The 17,419-nt window shown below is 34.2% G+C and overlaps 1 protein-coding gene across 3 annotated transcripts; it reads left to right on the forward strand.

Annotated features, from left to right (window-relative positions):
- The first annotated feature begins 12,854 nt into the window (after positions 1-12,854).
- Positions 12,855-16,321, forward strand: LOC133819508 (uncharacterized). 3 transcript variants are annotated; one of them, XM_062252768.1, is made up of 8 exons: positions 12,879-13,010; positions 13,111-13,203; positions 13,308-13,368; positions 14,638-14,703; positions 14,816-14,863; positions 15,330-15,395; positions 15,931-15,993; positions 16,102-16,321. In XM_062252768.1, the coding sequence occupies exons 3-8, from the start codon at positions 13,318-13,320 to the stop codon at positions 16,108-16,110; spliced, it is 303 nt and encodes a 100-aa protein (XP_062108752.1). In that variant the 5' UTR covers positions 12,879-13,010; positions 13,111-13,203; positions 13,308-13,317; the 3' UTR covers positions 16,111-16,321. The 3 variants fall into 3 exon arrangements, with proteins under 3 accessions (XP_062108753.1, XP_062108751.1, XP_062108752.1); XM_062252769.1 differs by lacking the exon at positions 13,111-13,203 and having other exon boundaries at positions 12,855-13,010; positions 15,333-15,395; XM_062252767.1 differs by lacking the exon at positions 13,111-13,203 and having other exon boundaries at positions 12,856-13,010.
- The last annotated feature ends 1,098 nt before the right edge of the window (positions 16,322-17,419 follow it).

Below are 17,419 nucleotides of genomic sequence, written 5' to 3' on the forward strand. Positions count from 1 at the left end.
CTTGAATTCACTATAAACCCTAAAAACTTTCCTGACCCGACTCCAAAGGAGCATTTGAGGGGATTCAACTTCATATGGTACTTGTTTAACACATCAAAGCACCTTCGCAAATCCTTCACATGTCCTTCAGCCTTCTTGGACTTTACCAGCATGTCATCCACATATACCTCCATGCTTACTCCAATCAGCTCCTTGAACATGTGGTTGACCAGTCGTTGGTAAGTTGCACCTGCGTTTTTTAGTCCAAAGGGCATTACTTTGTAACAATATAAGCCCGTATCGGTCCGAAAACTGGTATGATCCTCATCAGGGGGATGCATGCTGATCTGATTGTAGCTTGAATACGCATCCATGAACGAAAGGGTCTCATGCCCAGCAGTTGCATCGACTAGCTGGTCGATCCTCGGGAGTGGGAAGCAGTCTTTTGGGCAGGCTTTATTGAGGTCTGTAAAATCCACACAGGTCCTCCATTTTCCGTTAGGCTTGGGGACCAACACCGGATTGGAGACCCATGATGGATAAAACGCCACCCTGATGAACCCATTTTCTTTAAGTCTTTCGACTTCTTCTTTCAAGGCTCTTGATCTGTCTTTATCGAGCAGCCTTCTTTTTTGTTGCACCGGTGGAAAGACTTTGTTTATGTTCAGGACATGGCTGATCACTGCAGGATCTATTCCGACCATGTCTTTATGTGACCAGGCGAAAACTCCCTGGTTCTCTTGCAAGAATTCCACCAGCGCCTGTTTTGCGGTAGGTTCTAAATTCTTCCCAATCCTTACGATTCGGGTCGGGTCTTTTTCATCGAGATGGACCTCCTCCAGGTCCTCGACGGGTCCAACATTTTCTTCAAAATCCCCAAAGCGAGGATCCAAATCTATATCCTCACTTTGGGCAACACCCTATTTGGTGACTTTTCCACCTGATTGGGTTTGTCTGTCTTCCGTCATCTGCAATCGTTCTGGGGTAGCGCTCCTCGATGCTCCACTTTTTTCCTTTGTGATCGAGGCGTTATAGCACTCCCTGACTTCCCTTTGGTTTCCCAAAACGCATCCTACCCCTGCGTCCGTTGGGAATTTCATGGCTAGATGCCACATGGAGATGATGGCCCTTAGTTCAACCAGTATGGGTCTTCCAATAACGGCGTTATACGCTGAAGGACAATCGACCACTACAAAAGTGGCGAGTAATGTCCTTGAGGCAGGCGCTGTACCCGTTGTCACTGGGAGTTTGATCATTCCGGCTGGTGCGAGTCCTTCTCCAGAGAAGCCGTATATGGTTTGATTGCAGGGCTCCAAGTCCTTCACGGACAGCTTCATGCGTTCCAGCGTTGATTTATACAGGATGTTCACTGAACTTCCTGTATCTACCAGTACTCTTTTTACCATCATATTGGCCATTTGGATATCCACGACCAGCAGATCGGAATGTGGGAACCGGACGTGTTGGGCATCGCCCTCAGAGAAGGTTATCCCGCATTCCTCTAAGCGGGCCTTTTTCGGCGCTCGGTCCTCCACAGTCATCATCTCGATGTCCTGGTCGTGGCGTAGAGTTCGAGCATATCGTTCTCTATCCTTTCCGCTATTTCCTGCGAGGTGTGGGCCTCCACAGATGGTTAAAAGTGTTCCGGCTACGGGGGAAGGCTGTAATGGTGGCGAGCGTTGGCGTGTGGACGTCTGCTCGTTGCCACCTGGAGCTTCTCGTTGGGAAGTTCCCGAGGCCCGTACGTACCTTCTCAAGTGTCCTTGTCTAATGAGGAACTCAATTTCGTCTTTTAGCTGGTTGCATTCGTTGGTGTCATGTCCGTAGTCGTTATGGTATCGACAGAATTTGGTAGTGTCTCTTTTTGAAATGTCTTTTCGAATGGGCCCAGGTTTCTTGTAGGGCACACTAGAGCTTGTGGCCTGGTAAACCTCTCCTCGAGACTCAACGAGGGCAGTGTAGTTAGTGAACCTAGGTTCATAACGATTACCCTTGGCTCGTTTATTGTCGGAGGTGGAAGGCTCATTGTGTGGCCGTTTCCCACCATTCTTGCCATTACCGTTGCCGTTTCCGTTGCCCTTGCCGTTGCCATTTGGTTTGGTGCCATTGGCGGCTTTGGCTGGTTCGGCGGCCTTCTTACCCTTGTTCGAGGGTTTTCCATCATCGGCAATGGCTTCTTCGAGCTTGATATACCGATCAGCTCGGTCTAAGAATTCCTGGGTGGTTTTAACCCCATCCTTACGAAGACTTTTCCATAGGGGCGAACGGCGCCTCACTCCCGCGGTTATAGCCATCATTTTTCCTTCGTCCCCGACTGTCTTTGCTCCAGCTGCCGCTCGCATAAAGCGCTGGATGTAATCCTTCAGTGATTCTCCATCCTGCTGGCGGATCTCAACCAGTTGGTTTGCTTCGGTCGGGTGGACACGACCTGCGTAGAACTGTCCATAGAACTCCCTTACGAACATTTCCCAGGAAACTATGCTTGCAGGTGGGAACTTAAAGAACCATTCCTGCGCGGCTTCAGAAAGTGTTGCAGGAAAGATCCTGCACCGAGCGTCTTCGGACACCTTTTGAATGTCCATCTGGATTTCAAACTTATTCACATGCGAGACGGGATCCCCGTATCCATCAAAGTTCGGGAGCGTAGGCATCTTGAACTTGCCGGGAGTCTCTGCGTTGGCTATTCTTTGGATAAATGGAGTGCCTTTTCTTCTATCGTGGTCGATGTAAGAGGTCCTTCCTCCGACCAGCTGTTGTACAGCCTAATTTAGTGCGTCTATCTGGGCTTGCAACGCAGTAGGAATAGCTACGGTCTCTACTGCTGGGGGGATGTTCTCACCATGCTTCTCTCGACGATCATTGAGTATGTCTTTTAGATCTTCCTCTCTTCTCCGTTGCTCGCTACCTCCGAGCCGGTTGAAGACATTATTTTTCCTGGGTTGCCCCCCAGCATCGTGTCTATTTGGTTGATCATCTTGAGGTATTTGGCTCCTGCTTTTACCTCTATTTCCGTTCCTCCCATCAGCATTATCCTTGCCTGAGTCAGCCTCGTTGTAGCCGTGGCCATCTTTGAACTTTGACTGGCTATGGTAAGACTGGTTGTTCCCTCTATTCCCGTCTCTGGCAGAAACACCTCGAGCGTTAGAGGGTGGCCTGCGCTGGTCGCGATGTCCCCGTGCATTATCATGTCGTTGGGATCCACGGACCGCAGAGCCTAACTCCGAGTCTCTCCTGTTACCAGGAGGGTAGTGACCCCTGTTCGCTTGGTGTGGCCCATCATTCTCGCGGCGTCTAGGACTACGAGGCTGTCGCTCGGCCCTATTCTGCCTTTGCTGCGGGGGATTATCTCGAGCAGCGTGGGATGGAGGATCTGCCTCGGGATCCAGAGGAACATCGTCATGAGGCATCTGGGGCTGTTCAGGCCTTTGCGGACTTAATGGATGGACCGGTGGGCTAGGATTGGGACCTCCCTGGGGTGGCCCATTTTCAGGTTGATTAGGCTGCGAGGCAGGCGCGGCCTGATTTCTGGCCAACAACAAGGCCGCTTCAAGGGCTGCCATGGCCTCAGTCTGGCAGCGATCCACCTCCGCTTGTCTCTCGCTTAACTCCGCCCGCTGATGATCAAGCTCCTGCTGCTGCCTTGCCATAGCTTCTGCGGCAGTCTCTTGATTGGCTCTCAGACTAGCCAACTCTTCCTGCAACGTGCCCAAGGTGCTCCTCAGAGTCGCATCGTCCATTTCCTCCTCTTCAAAATCTAGTTGTGGCTCATCTTCCGCCATGCTTGCAGGTGGAGGAGGAGGTGGCGGATTCGACGGTGCAGCGGCGGCGGTCTAAGCAGCTTTCTTCCCTGCTTTCGCCATTAGTTTTATCAACAACGATGAATCGTCCTCTCAATGAAAGCACCAGAATGTTGACCCTCGATTTAGCCAACTGACACGGAGTCAAAATATGAATGATATAGACGAATATGTATAGATAATAACGTAATGACAAAAGTAAAGAAAACACAATAATTTATAGTGGTTCGGCCCCAGGATCTGGTAATGACCTACGTCCACTTAGAATGATATTGATATGGGATCAAAAGTGTGATCAGAGAACTTGGGTTCAATGAGTTTCAACACTCCTCATAAACAATACAAGTTTTCTTAGATAAATTCTCTAATCTCTATGATTTCTGGGCGCAAAAGTCCCTTCCCATGAGCCATCTCTTGCTTTTTATAGGCTCATGGAGGGTTGCCCAATATTGTTACAGATATTATCCCCTGAATCATGGGATATTCAGAAGATTGCATGAAATAAATTCGGGATACATAAGATCTTTCCATAAATGTTGCTTTGCCAGCGGAACCACCGACCAGTCTGGTCGTGGTAAAATCAGGTCTGTCCTGCTTCTGGTGTGTCTCCTGGTCGATACTCTAGCAGATGCTCCAGGTGTCAGCCACGTGTCAAGAGATTATTCGCCACGTGACAAATGCTAATTTATTGGATAACATTATAGATGGTCCTAATTATGCTAGTAATTGTTAAGTATGCATGTTGAATGCCCTGTATTCGAATATTGCATATATGATATGTGTTTGGTGGCATTGCTTACTTGTTTATGGTATTGACTAGTCAGGGATACTGACCTAAAAGTTAGAAACGGCATAAGCGTCCTGAACGCAGGACAGAATGAAGATTAGATCTAATCGATATCAGTGTTGAATGACTCTATGGCATTAATGCTGGACTGACCCTAAGGTCGATGAAACTTATAAGCGCTTGACTAGTCTAAGCTAGTTACTCAGAGCCAAGGCCTAAGGCCTAGGTGACTGCTTGTCTCGTGGCTAGGGAACGATGTTCCAGGGTTATGACTCTATGGTCATGAGGAAGGTTATGTTGGTGACTAGTCATCGTGCACCTATCCTAACTAAGCTAGTGAAAGGATCACTTATTTACTCGATAGGTTTATGTCGGTGACTATTTCACCAGATACCTATCCTATCCAAGCTAGTGAAAGGATCACTTATCTATAGAGCCCTGGTGACCCTATTGTCACATGGCTATTGGGAATAAACCCACTTTAGTGACTATTACAATTGTCACTCTTATATTTTGGGCTAAGAGCCCTGGACGATTATTATGATCATTGGTTGATGTGTTATACTCAACATTATGCAAACTCATTTGCCTGCTTGAATAAGGCTATATTTGCTAGTTTGCTAGGCATGTGCCTTATGATCTGATGACATGTTATAACTGTTCATGAGCATATTAAGTTTTCTTGCTGGGCTTCGGCTCACGGGTGCTATGTGGTGCAGGTAAAGGCAAAAGAAAGCTGGACCATCCTTGAGTTTGAGAGCTTAGGTGATGATGTGTACATATGCAGCTGCTCGACCACCACGACCGAGGTTTGAGAAGGAGCTAGGGTTAAACCCTGTTTTGCCACTTAGACCGGCTGGTTGTAAATATTTTCTTGTAATAGACCTTTTAAATTATATTTTTGGGATCCTAATGTATATAATCAACGTTATAATGAAACGTTACATCTTAACCAAAATATTTAATCCCTAAATCGCTAATTACTTTGTACACGATTTTGGCAAAATGACTCGATTAGCGAGTTTAGCACTGTTTACAAGGCACACCGTAACGGTCCCTGGAGTTTAGGGCGTTATATTCCTACTACCCGGTTTAGTAGAATTTGATGTCTCGGAGGCTAGGACTTAGTTCGGAAGCCTGTGTTTGCTCGTTGTTGACGGGATTCTATACTTGATTGTGACTATGTTATCGCTAGGGGATCGGAACCGGGATCGTGATCGAGGGTCGTTCATTTGTAACCTGTGCTTGGACTAAAGGTAAGAAAAATGCACCCGGTATGTGATACATGTGATTATAGCTTGGCCCAAATTATTGTACAATAATATGAATAGGGCATGAACGCCTGAGAATGTGCATGATTATGATTATGCCTGTGAATAATTGATTAAGCATGTTAAATGCTCTGTATCTGGATATTTATTATATGATGAATGCATGTTAGCATTATATAATTGAGAAAAGCATTGACTTATGAGTCAAGGTCGACAATAGTGTCGAGCGCTGGTCGAAAAGCATTGACTTATGAGTCAAGGACGACAATAGCGCGCTAAGCGTTGCTCGTTTTGGTTAGGCTAATCAGGATCGCATTATACGCTTGTCCGACCTATTAGTCGTGGAGAAATTCAACACCAAGTACGTTGGGCCAGCTCTAAGGCTGGTTATACAAAGGATACGGCTAAGGGCTCTGGGGTGACTTATTAGTCCTATATCCTACGACCTTAGCACGCTGAGTGCTAGTCAAAAAGCATTAACTTATGAGTCAAGGACGACCTTAGCACGCTGAGTGCTAGTCGAAAAGCATTGACTTATGAGTCAAGGATGACCTTAGCACGCTGGGTGTTGTTGAAAAGCATTGACTTATGAGTCAAGGACGGCAATAGCGCGTTGAGCGCTGGTCGATATGGTTATGCCTAATCAGAAGTGTGATATACGCTTGACCGACCTATTTGTCGTGGAAAATTATAGCGTCAGGTACGCTAGGCCAGCTCTAAGTCTGGTTATACAGATGATAGGGAAAAAGGCCTCAGGATGACTTATTAGTCCCATTTCCTAGGGCGTGGAATCCCAGTATGATTCATTGATCATTTATCTTGGGCTATTGGCCTATATGATGTTGTAGTCATTTATATTGATGGTGTGTATGCATGAGTAGGGTTATTATTGCTAGGCATGCTTATTATGATTTAGTAACATGTTATTAATTGCTTATGAGCATGTTTAAGTTTTCTTGTTGAGCCTTGGCTCACGGGTGCTTTGTGGTGCAGGTAAAGGGAAAAGGAAGCTAGACCACCCTTGAGTTGGAGAGCTTAGGTAACGAAATATACATATGCGGCTGCTCGACCACCACGACCAAGGTTTTAAAGAGGAACTAGAGTCAAACCCTATTTTGCCGCTTAGGTTAGCTGGTTGTAACTTTTCAATTATAATTAACCTTTTTTAATGTTGTTTGGGATCCCATGTAAGAAAGTAAACATTTTAGTGAAACGGTTGTACCTGTTGACCAAAATTTTTAACCATAAACTATTAATCACATTTAGTTACACGATTATGGCCAAATGACTCGTTTAGCGAGTTTAGCACTATTTAAAATACACAGTGTAACAATCCTTGAGTAGTATGGCGTTACAATATCGCTGTTGGTACACCTCAAAATAATATAGCCTTGCGGAAAGAACGAACTAAACAATTTTAGAAACAGTAGAATGCATTCTTATAGGTGATGGTTTGGAAAGAATTTCTAGGGTGAGGCAGTGAAAATATCTTTTATCTAATCAACAAATGCCCTTCAGCAACATTGAATTTTTCAATACCTCTAGAAAAGTGGATTGGTCATCATGCTCCAAAATGTGACCACCTCGCAGTTTTTGGTTGCATAGCATATGCACACATCAGACAAGATAAATTGTAACCTAGGACTATAAAATATGTTTCTTGGCTACCCAAACAGGGTTAAAGAATATAAACTATGGTGTTCTAGAACTAGGTTACCAAAGTATGTTGTGTTTAGGGAAGATAAAATGGTTATGAAGCCTAAACCAAATAGTGAGATCAATTAAGAAATCAAAAAGGGCAAAATTCAGCTTAAGGTGGATCTAAGGGCGGACCTAGCAAAGGACAAGGGAGAGCATCAGCCCACCTAATTTTATAATTATTTTTATATTTTACTCATTCTTTTACAAATTTTTACAAATGTGCCCTTACTAAATTATTTTTAACTTTTACATGTAATTTTTATATTTTGACCTCACTTATGTATTTATAGTAATATATATTACCCCCTGAGTTGTTAACTCACAATATTTATAATGTAATTATTTTTACATTTTACTCATTCTTTTTCAAATTTTTACAAATATGCCCTTGAATATTATTTTTAAGTAAATTTTACATGTAATTTTTATATTTTGACCCTCACTTATGTATTCATAGTAATATATATTGTTCCTTTGAGTTTTTAACTATCAATATTGTTAATGTAATTATTTTTACATTTTAGTCCTTTTAAAAAAAATTATAATTATGCCCCATTGAATTATATTCAAGTAAGTTTTACCTATAATTTTTATATTTTGACCCTTATTTTATATTTATAGTATTGTATCTTTCTCCCTTGAGTTTTTAACTCTCAATATTTATAATGTAATTATTTTTATATTTTAGTCCTTTTACAAACACTACAATTATGCTAACTAAATTATTTTTAAGTAAGTTTTACATATAACTATTATATGTTGATCCTAATTTATTTATGTATTTATAGCACTATATCTTTAGATAAAAAAAAATCCGCCACTGGGTGAATCAAAACAAAAACAAATCTACTAAGACAACAACAAGAATCAGACTCAAGAGATGATGAGAATCAAGCAGGTTAGTAGCTATCAATTAACTACAAATAAGGAAAGAAGAGAAATCAAAGCACCAAGACAAGTTTGGTTTTGGTGATTTTATATAGCCTATCATTTCATTTCTATTGTACCTAGCCCTAATGAGTAATCTAACTGCTATTGTTGGTGACCACTTAACAAATTTTATCTTGCTTTTCAGTATAATTTTTTTAAAAATAATAAGCTTCATTAGTACAATATTGAAATTAATAATGAAGTTCAATGTTATAGCTCCATCACTTATTGAAATTAGTTCATATTCCACTTTGCAAGACATGACATGATGATCTTTGTCTTTGCATTCCAAAATTCCTCTCACTCTATGATACTAAGTGACTGATGCATGAACTTACCAAATATGGGATAGATACACGCAACATTATTATTAAGTGACTACTTTTTGCCAATTTTAGTACTTTTTTTTTTTGGTAGTGGCACTCCCAAGATTATATAGGCACCCCTTCCATATTTATCATTCTTCAACATACTACCAAAAAAATGATAATATTTTACATTTTAGTTACAACATATTTTTTTTACATGTTATTAAAAATTATTTCTTCGAAAAAGTAATACTTAATCCTAATAACTTGTCACTAATATAATTTTAGTCATATTTGCAGTGAAAGTACTTAAATTATTGTGTCTGTAGCACTTAAATATCGAAGTAATTTTTTTGGCAGCGAAAATCACCTTCTGTCTATGTTTTGGTATACTTTAGTACATTTGTTTGTTTCATCGTTAAGTCCGCCACAACGATGTGAAATTTACTTCTAACTTGGGTACTTTTGCCGCATATTTCTCTTAAATTTGATACTTTCGCCACAAATATCTCTTAAATTAGGTACTTTCGCCGCAAATATTCATTTAATTGGGCACTTTCATCTGCGTGTCACAATCGAACTTAACGGTGAGAATTGACGGTTGTATTAAACTACACCAAAATATGAACAGAAGATATTTTTTTCACCGTTAAAAAAATAATTTATGTACTTAAGTGCTACAAACATAATAAATTAAATATTTTTACCACAAATATTTTATTATGTAATAATAAAGTTTGTGTTATTGATAGCCTACTAATTTTAAATAAGAACATATTTATGATTGTCACTAATATAAATTTTAGTCACAAAATTTTCACTTTTAACTATTACAAATTGTTTTTATTTTTGTATACAAAAAATATAATTTTTTTATTGAAACTTATTGTCTCTTAAGCATTATTAATTATCAATATTGATAAAATTTTCTATTAAAAATAGTAATAAATTTTATCGTAAAAGAATTAGCTAACATAAAAATTAGTTATTGTATTTTTTATACAATAAAGAAGTTTATTTTAGAAATTATAAGGAAAGTTAATTAAATAAATTAATCTCTTTATTAAAATTTTAAAATATGATTAATTTAGCCCAACAGTGCACTTGTATATCTTCTAGATGTAAATATAACTCTCATTGTCTTTGACAAAGCATGATATATTTAGAAATTCTAGAATTATTACAATTTTTTATAACAAATTAATATCGATTTAACATACTCATCAAATCAATTCATTTATGTCATATATGATATGATTTATGAATGTGTATATATAAAATATTAAAAACATCATTAATACATTATAATTATTTATTATTAATTTTTTAAAAAATATATATGAAAATTTAAATAATACATTTAATTTTGCTAAAATATTACATTTTTACTAACTAACAAAGTTCTTTTATTTTTTTATTTTACGTTTTTAAGGAAATTTGTACACTTTTACAGCTTTTATTCTTTTGTAGTTGTGTTTAGTTTATGTATAGTTATTTTTATGTTGTTTTTTAGTTTAAGTTTATGTATTGTTATTTTGTTGTTGTGTTAATATTCAATTGGTGTTTAGTTGTTTTCAAATATATTTTAAATTTTAAAAACATGTTAGTATGTATTGGTTGACTTCTAGTTGTTGTCCAATTATTATTTTTTAACGTAATAATATGCAATGTGTTGATTTCTAGTTATTGTCCAATCTTTATTTTTTAGTTGTTATTTTACATCATATATTTGTAAATAAAAAATATTGAAAATTGTATTTTTAAAAAGGGAATATACTCATTTTGGTACCTTTGTTTTCAATAATGCTTATATGGTACCCTGTATTTTAAAATAGTACATATTTGATACCTTAAACTCAGATTTGATATATAAAATTTTGTCAATATGCTCAAACTGTCATCAGTTATATGTAATTATGTAATTAAATTTAAATTTGTAACTTACATAATTGACAGCAGTTTGATTAAATTAATAAAATTTTATCTATCAAATCTGAGTTTAGGGTACCAAATATGGACGATTTTAAAATACAAGGTAGCATATGAGCATTATTGAAAACAAAGAATACCAAAATAATACTTTGCAAAAACATAGAGTACCAAATAAATATATTTCATTTTAAAAAGAATTTTCTTTTTTTAAAATATGAAGGACGGTATAAAGTAAAAATATATATATAAATTTATGCAAAAATTCTGAAAAAAATATTTATTTTGAATAAAAAATTATAATAAATGTTGAATTAATTAATGTAAAAGTGTTTGACAAATAGTGTAGCTAGAACCTCCTGTAAAGTTTCCTGACAGTCGCATTCTTACATGTCCAGGGTCTAACCCATAATGTTATCATGACTAAATCCAAACTTGGTTAGTTTGCAATATTTTAATTTTTGTCTTGAATTCTTAAAATTAACAATATTTTTTTAACAGAATTAACAATTCAATTCAATTAAATTAGAATCTTGTAATGTTATTTATTATTTATTAAAGATTTTTCTCTAAATCATATGTTACATGCATGATAAATATAAATTAAATTCAGAACTTTTATAACAAAAAATAAAATATCTAGATCTATAATTTACAAATATATACTGTATATAATGAATACAGTACAAGACTCTTTTTACTCTCTCTATATCCTTTTTCTAGAAGATATTTGCAATCAAATTTGAGTTGTATTAGTCGTATGTGAAATAGTTTAAACATATAAATATATATATATGTATATATATGGGTTAGGTCCCTTTGTCTTTTGCTTAACAAATTGGAGATTATTTTGTTGACTAGACCTAATAATATCTAACAAATTTGAGATAATTCAGTCTTTTTGTTGCTAAATAAACCAAATACTGAATATATTATTACTTGTCAGATCTTGACTGGGCTAATTAAACACATTAATTATTGACTTTTTGTTTGCTAAACGGTAACAATTATCAAACATATATATAAATATATGACATTAAAACTAGCCAAAGAAAGAAAAAAACTACTAATTAATGCAATAGCTGCTATATTGTTCGAAAACAGGTCTACGTAATAATCTATATTGTAGGAAATAAACCCGCCATATATAGAGTTAATTAATTAAACACTCTTTTTTTTTCTTTCATTTCAAATTTTCAATCTTGTTAATTTAATATAGAAATGAATATATAATATGTCCCAATGGAAGATGTCGGTGGGCAAAATTGTTCGATGGAAGATATATATGAATTTGTTTTATTTAATTTTTTTCATAAACATTGGAAAATGAAAATGGAGGATGATTAACACGTGAGAATATGTACGTTGTGAGCTTGGCATGGGCCAACTGATGGTGATATCTTAACGGCTAATAACATGTATATTATTATTATGGTAACCATTAAAAAAAACAGTTTTTTATTTAATTAATTAAAAATTTGATAATTAAATATAAAATAGTGTTTGGTAACTCTACTTTTATTTTTTATTTTTTTAAATTTTAAACAAAATTTATTAAATTTTGAAAATAGAAAATTTTCACTTTTAAATTTATTTTAAATTATTTTCAACTTTTAGTTTTTCTTTTATTTTCTTCTTCAAATCACTACCTCATTTTATATTGTTAAACAAAACATAAAAATAAAAATTATCAAGCGAATTTATTATTTTTTATTTTTAAAAACAAAAAACAAAAATAGTTATCAAACATATTTTTATTTTTTAAAAATAAAAAATAAAAATAATATTTCTATTTTTATGTTTAAAAATTTCAAAAACAAAAATTTTACCAAACACAACCTATAATTTTTCTTTTTTTACTTCTCCTCCTCTCCATTATTAATTATTATTAATAAATAATTTTGTTTTGTATTGGATATATATTTATATAGATATAATGTAAAGTTTCTTTATCCAAAAACTAGTTAGTTCACCACACTTAACCTCATCTTCACCCACTCCCTTTCTCAAAGAGGGTAACATTAGATAAGGTATAAAAGTTTCCACATTTTTCCCTTTTATAACTTATTTCTTTCTCATCTATATTTATATATATAGACAAAGAGATTGTGTAAAAACAAAACAACAATAAAAATATAAACTATATATTTAAAAAAAATATTAGAAAAAATACCGACATAAATTCTTATCTCCCATCCTCACTCAACCATATATTCATTCTTTTTTATTTATTTTTTCTCTCTTGAAATTTTTATACATTTTTTCCTCTCATTTCCATTGCATATCTCTCACTTTGCTCTTCCACAAGGTAATTCCAAAGATCCTTATCTCTCTACTTTTTCTTTCTTTTTCCTTTTTCTTTTAATTTTTTGGGCTGTAAATTGTTTGCCTTTATATTTTGGCTATAGACAGAGTTTTGTGATCATCATCATCATCATCATCATAATCATCTCTTATTGCTTCTCTCCTCTCTCTCTCTCTCTCTCTCTCTCTATTTTCAGGTTCTCTCATTATACCTCTAAAAAAATTCTGGGTTTTTTTTTTCTTTTCTCTTTTGTGGCAATTTTGAAAAAACTATATATAATTGAAAAGTTCTTTCTTGCAGGAGAGCTAAGATGGCAGATTGCAACCGAGGTGATAATTATTTCTCATCCCAAAATCACCAGGTATATTATCTATATATGTATATATATATATATACTACTTAATTAATTTCTTGCATAAAAGTATTAGATTATTATGAACAAAGTTAATTAGTATAACATACATAAAATGCTTAGAATAGAATTCTGGGTTGTTTTGAGTTTTGAGTGATTGTAGAAACTGAATAGAATGGTTGGTTGGGGCATATCACAAGTACTATCTACTTTAATTTGTTGCGGTGCTGTGTGTTGGTATATATTCATGTCATAAGCGCACAAAAAACAAAACAAAAACCACTTGATCGCACATGACACAACTTAAGTGACATATTATATATTTAGATTGTTTTCTAGAACTACTATATATATATAAATAAATAATATTATCAAATAAAAAAAATGCTCCATGAATATTACGTTTTACCTTGATGATATATATAATGTCAAGTTTTTTTATATAGTTGTCTTAGTTTTGTTTTTAATTTGTGGGACCTATATATATCCAACGGCTAGTGATTATGACAAATCATACCTTTTATGAATTACTTTTAATCTTATATGGTTACTTAGAAATGTCGGCAGAGAATTTGAGCTTATATAAACAGTAATAGATAGTAAATAGAGTATATAAACCTTAGTGCTTGCTTTGTTGTTCAAATGAAATCAATATAATAGTACATGCCTAACTTTTTTTTATAATTTTATTATTTTATTATTTTATGTATTTATTTTTGGGTAAAACCCATTAAATTATTTTGGCAAAATACATGTGAGCCTCTTACCACCCCCATACAAAGATATTCATTATTCATTCCCTATTTGGGACCCAAAAAGACCCGCTCTATTAAATTTCAAATAAAAGTTGCTTTTAAATAGATCACCAAATCATATCAACATCCAATAATAAGCTTTATATAAATATATATATGAAAATTATAGCCAATTATAATTTAGTGTACTATATATTTTTTGGCTGTGACTTTTGGTTCTAATCACCTCAACTGTGGGTCATGATTGACAATTCATAGGATATTAATAATGTAAATCCAATTATTGAGCTGTTATATATTATGAATAGGGGACCAATTTTAATTTTTTTTTTTATATAGCTTTAAATAATTTAATGTGTGACAAACACATATAGCTCTAGCTAGCCGTAAATTAAAATTTTGAAGCTGAATTATGGCTTTCTTCTAGATATATAGTGTATTAAATTAAATATATGATAATTTAAGACCTCTCTAATAATCATGTACATGTCAACTTTATTAAGATTTTGGATTTAAATCACAGGATGAGTCAGTGCAGGGGAAGAAATATGGAGGACTTGTACCAAAGAAGAAGCCTTTGATTTCAAAGGTTGGCATAAATGATTTTCAAATATTCAGTTTTTTTGTTTTTTGTCATATATAATTTTACTAAATATTTGTTGTTATTAATTTATTTTTTTATTTTAATTTTGTGGCCATAGGATCACGAACGTGCATTCTTTGATTCTGCAGACTGGGCATTATGCAAGGTATTAACTCCCAAAAATAATGAAATAATACCATCCATAATAATAATAATAATAATATATGAAAAATCCTAACCAAAAAAAGTTTTTTGGTTTTAAGCTTGTGGTTGTGGTTCCATACAATTAGAGGACCATATGAAAGCCTCTTGTCTTTGTCTCAATTGGACTAAAATCATCAACTAGTTATTATAATGGATAGTTTTTTTTTTATTTCTTTTTTCTTCCTTTTCTTACAAAAATGCTTGAAATAATATCTATGTATATATGTACATATATGATGAAATTTATAGTAATAAACATTACATTTAGTCTTAGTCATGCTAAATTGTATTTTTTTTTAAATAAAATAAAATTGTAATCATGATATAATGATGATTAATTATAAGTTTTTAGAAACAAATTAATTTATGTTTAGCATTACTCTATATTTTTCACCATTATTTCTTATAATTAATTTCTTGAAATACAGCAGCAAGGGGCAGGTGTGAATCAAAAATCCACAGCCGCTGTAGAAACCTTACGGCCAAAACTTAAGGTATAGTATCATTTATATATTTATATATATAAATAAATATAAGAAGGCATCACTTTTACTAGTGATAGGCATTTTTATTTTCGGCAGTTAAATAAATTATAACTAATTTTTTTATATGACGATGTATATGATAGTTATAGTAGACATTATACAAATTTTCTAAAAATTATGAATAATTAACAGTGTTAAAATCATGATTGAAACAGCCTATTTTACACACGTATAAAAAATGAGACAATTGTGCAACTAATTGTTTGAACTCTGATTTCGACACCATAAATTATTCCGAATTTCTTGAAATCTCTGGTAGAATGTCTGCTATAACTACAGTGTACAACGTCATAAAAAGAAATGTGAGTTATAATTTCATATCTCAAAAATAAAAATGTCTAATAGGGTGCCCTATCTATAAATAAATATATATATATAAAAATAAACAAAAAAATGTATTATTATTATTATTTTAATGTACAAAATTATACATAGAGATACATCAACATATAAAAATACGGCATGAGATTTGATATATTTGCAGAGAACACCTCATCAACAGCTCCCTCCAAGAAGGCCTGCTTGTGTCTCTGGTGGGGAAACCCTGGTAAGTTCCAATCATTGTATTTTTAAGTATTATTTATCAAATTTTAAACCCTCTCAACTATTTTTTTTTTCTTTTCTAATGTTTTTTTTATTTTTTGGACTGTTTCAGGAGGACTAGATTTTCTCTTGGGTGTGTTAATAAAAAGGAGTTTATATATTTGTTGATGATAAAATTAGCTTGATAATAATGTGCTTTTTAAGTTTCAAATATAGTTCAATCATAATAATAAAGCAATTTGCTTTGCACAACAAGAGATGTTCAGCCATTTTGAAAGTTGATGTGTATTTATGTTTGCTTGATTAATTTGTTTTAATTAAGCTCTTCATCACTTCTCTTGGTGATCACTTTTTTCTTTTTGTGAATTCTACTTGTAAAGACAATGATCAAGATCGATAGGGACAATAAATAAATAAATAAAACAATTGTCTAGAATTGGTTTAAACTGATTTTTTTTTTTTGGTTAATCAACACCACTTTTAAAAAGAAAATTAATTACAGTTGTATAATTCTAAAAACGTAACCCCCCAAAAAAATCAACAGTTAATTATAATAGGCCAATACATACTTATTATTTTATTCATAACAGCTTCTAATTATAGAATAATATGTAATAAGAAAAATTGGAAGGAAAACAAATGATTAAATTCGTGTACATATTTTACTACAAATTGACAAAAGTTATAACAAAAAGACAATAGACCCCACTAGAACCTATATGAAGAAAGGAGTTACCGTTGAAAGAATCTATTCCTTTCTTTTGCTTTCCATTTTCTTCAACCAAACGCTTCTGCAACAAATGATTAAGTTCAAGGTCATCCTTTCTTCATTTATGCAAATTGAACACTTGATTCTTGCCGTGGGCTATTATTGTGGACATATTGCAATGTAAGCCACCACTATCCACTACAAAAAATAGAGGTTCTACCGATAGCCTCTAATGTTGTCGGTAGTACCCTTTATCGATAATTTGTTGTCGGTATTATGTTGATGGTACAACCCTATCGATAGAGACCACCATCTACTGACAACAATATTATTGTGGTCGATATAGACACTACCGACAACATACGTAGTCTGTATAGGTCTCTAAGGTTGTCAGCAGAAACTATGTCGAATTGTTTGCCTGGTCACTCTATGCCGACCATAGTTGTAACACCCTGGGTAGACAAGATCGTTACACTGTGTGTTTATAAAGTGCTAGACTTGCTCATCAAGTCATTTAATTAAAAACGTGTTATTGAAACTATAAAGGAACTAGGGTTAAAATATTTTGGTCTTAAAAGTCACATTTTCATAAAGGAACATTATCTGTTTACACGGGATCCCAAAAATGATAAGTTTAAAGACCATTTACAAAAGTCATAAGGTTTAAGTACAATATCAAGCCATATTAAGGCGAAACAGACAGTTGGGCCATCCCTATCCT

Source organism: Humulus lupulus, chromosome 2 (assembly GCF_963169125.1).
Source record: "Humulus lupulus chromosome 2, drHumLupu1.1, whole genome shotgun sequence".
Lineage (NCBI taxonomy): Eukaryota > Viridiplantae > Streptophyta > Magnoliopsida > Rosales > Cannabaceae > Humulus > Humulus lupulus.

Excerpts from the sequence above, each read along its gene's own strand:
- LOC133819508 (XM_062252767.1), top strand. The coding sequence starts at position 13,318 with ATGGCAGATTGCAACCGAGGTGATAATTATTTCTCATCCCAAAATCAC. Across the intron at positions 14,704-14,815 it reads AGAAGCCTTTGATTTCAAAG|GATCACGAACGTGCATTCTT; the intron begins GTTGGCATAAAT and ends TTGTGGCCATAG. Across the intron at positions 14,864-15,329 it reads CAGACTGGGCATTATGCAAG|CAGCAAGGGGCAGGTGTGAA; the intron begins GTATTAACTCCC and ends CTTGAAATACAG.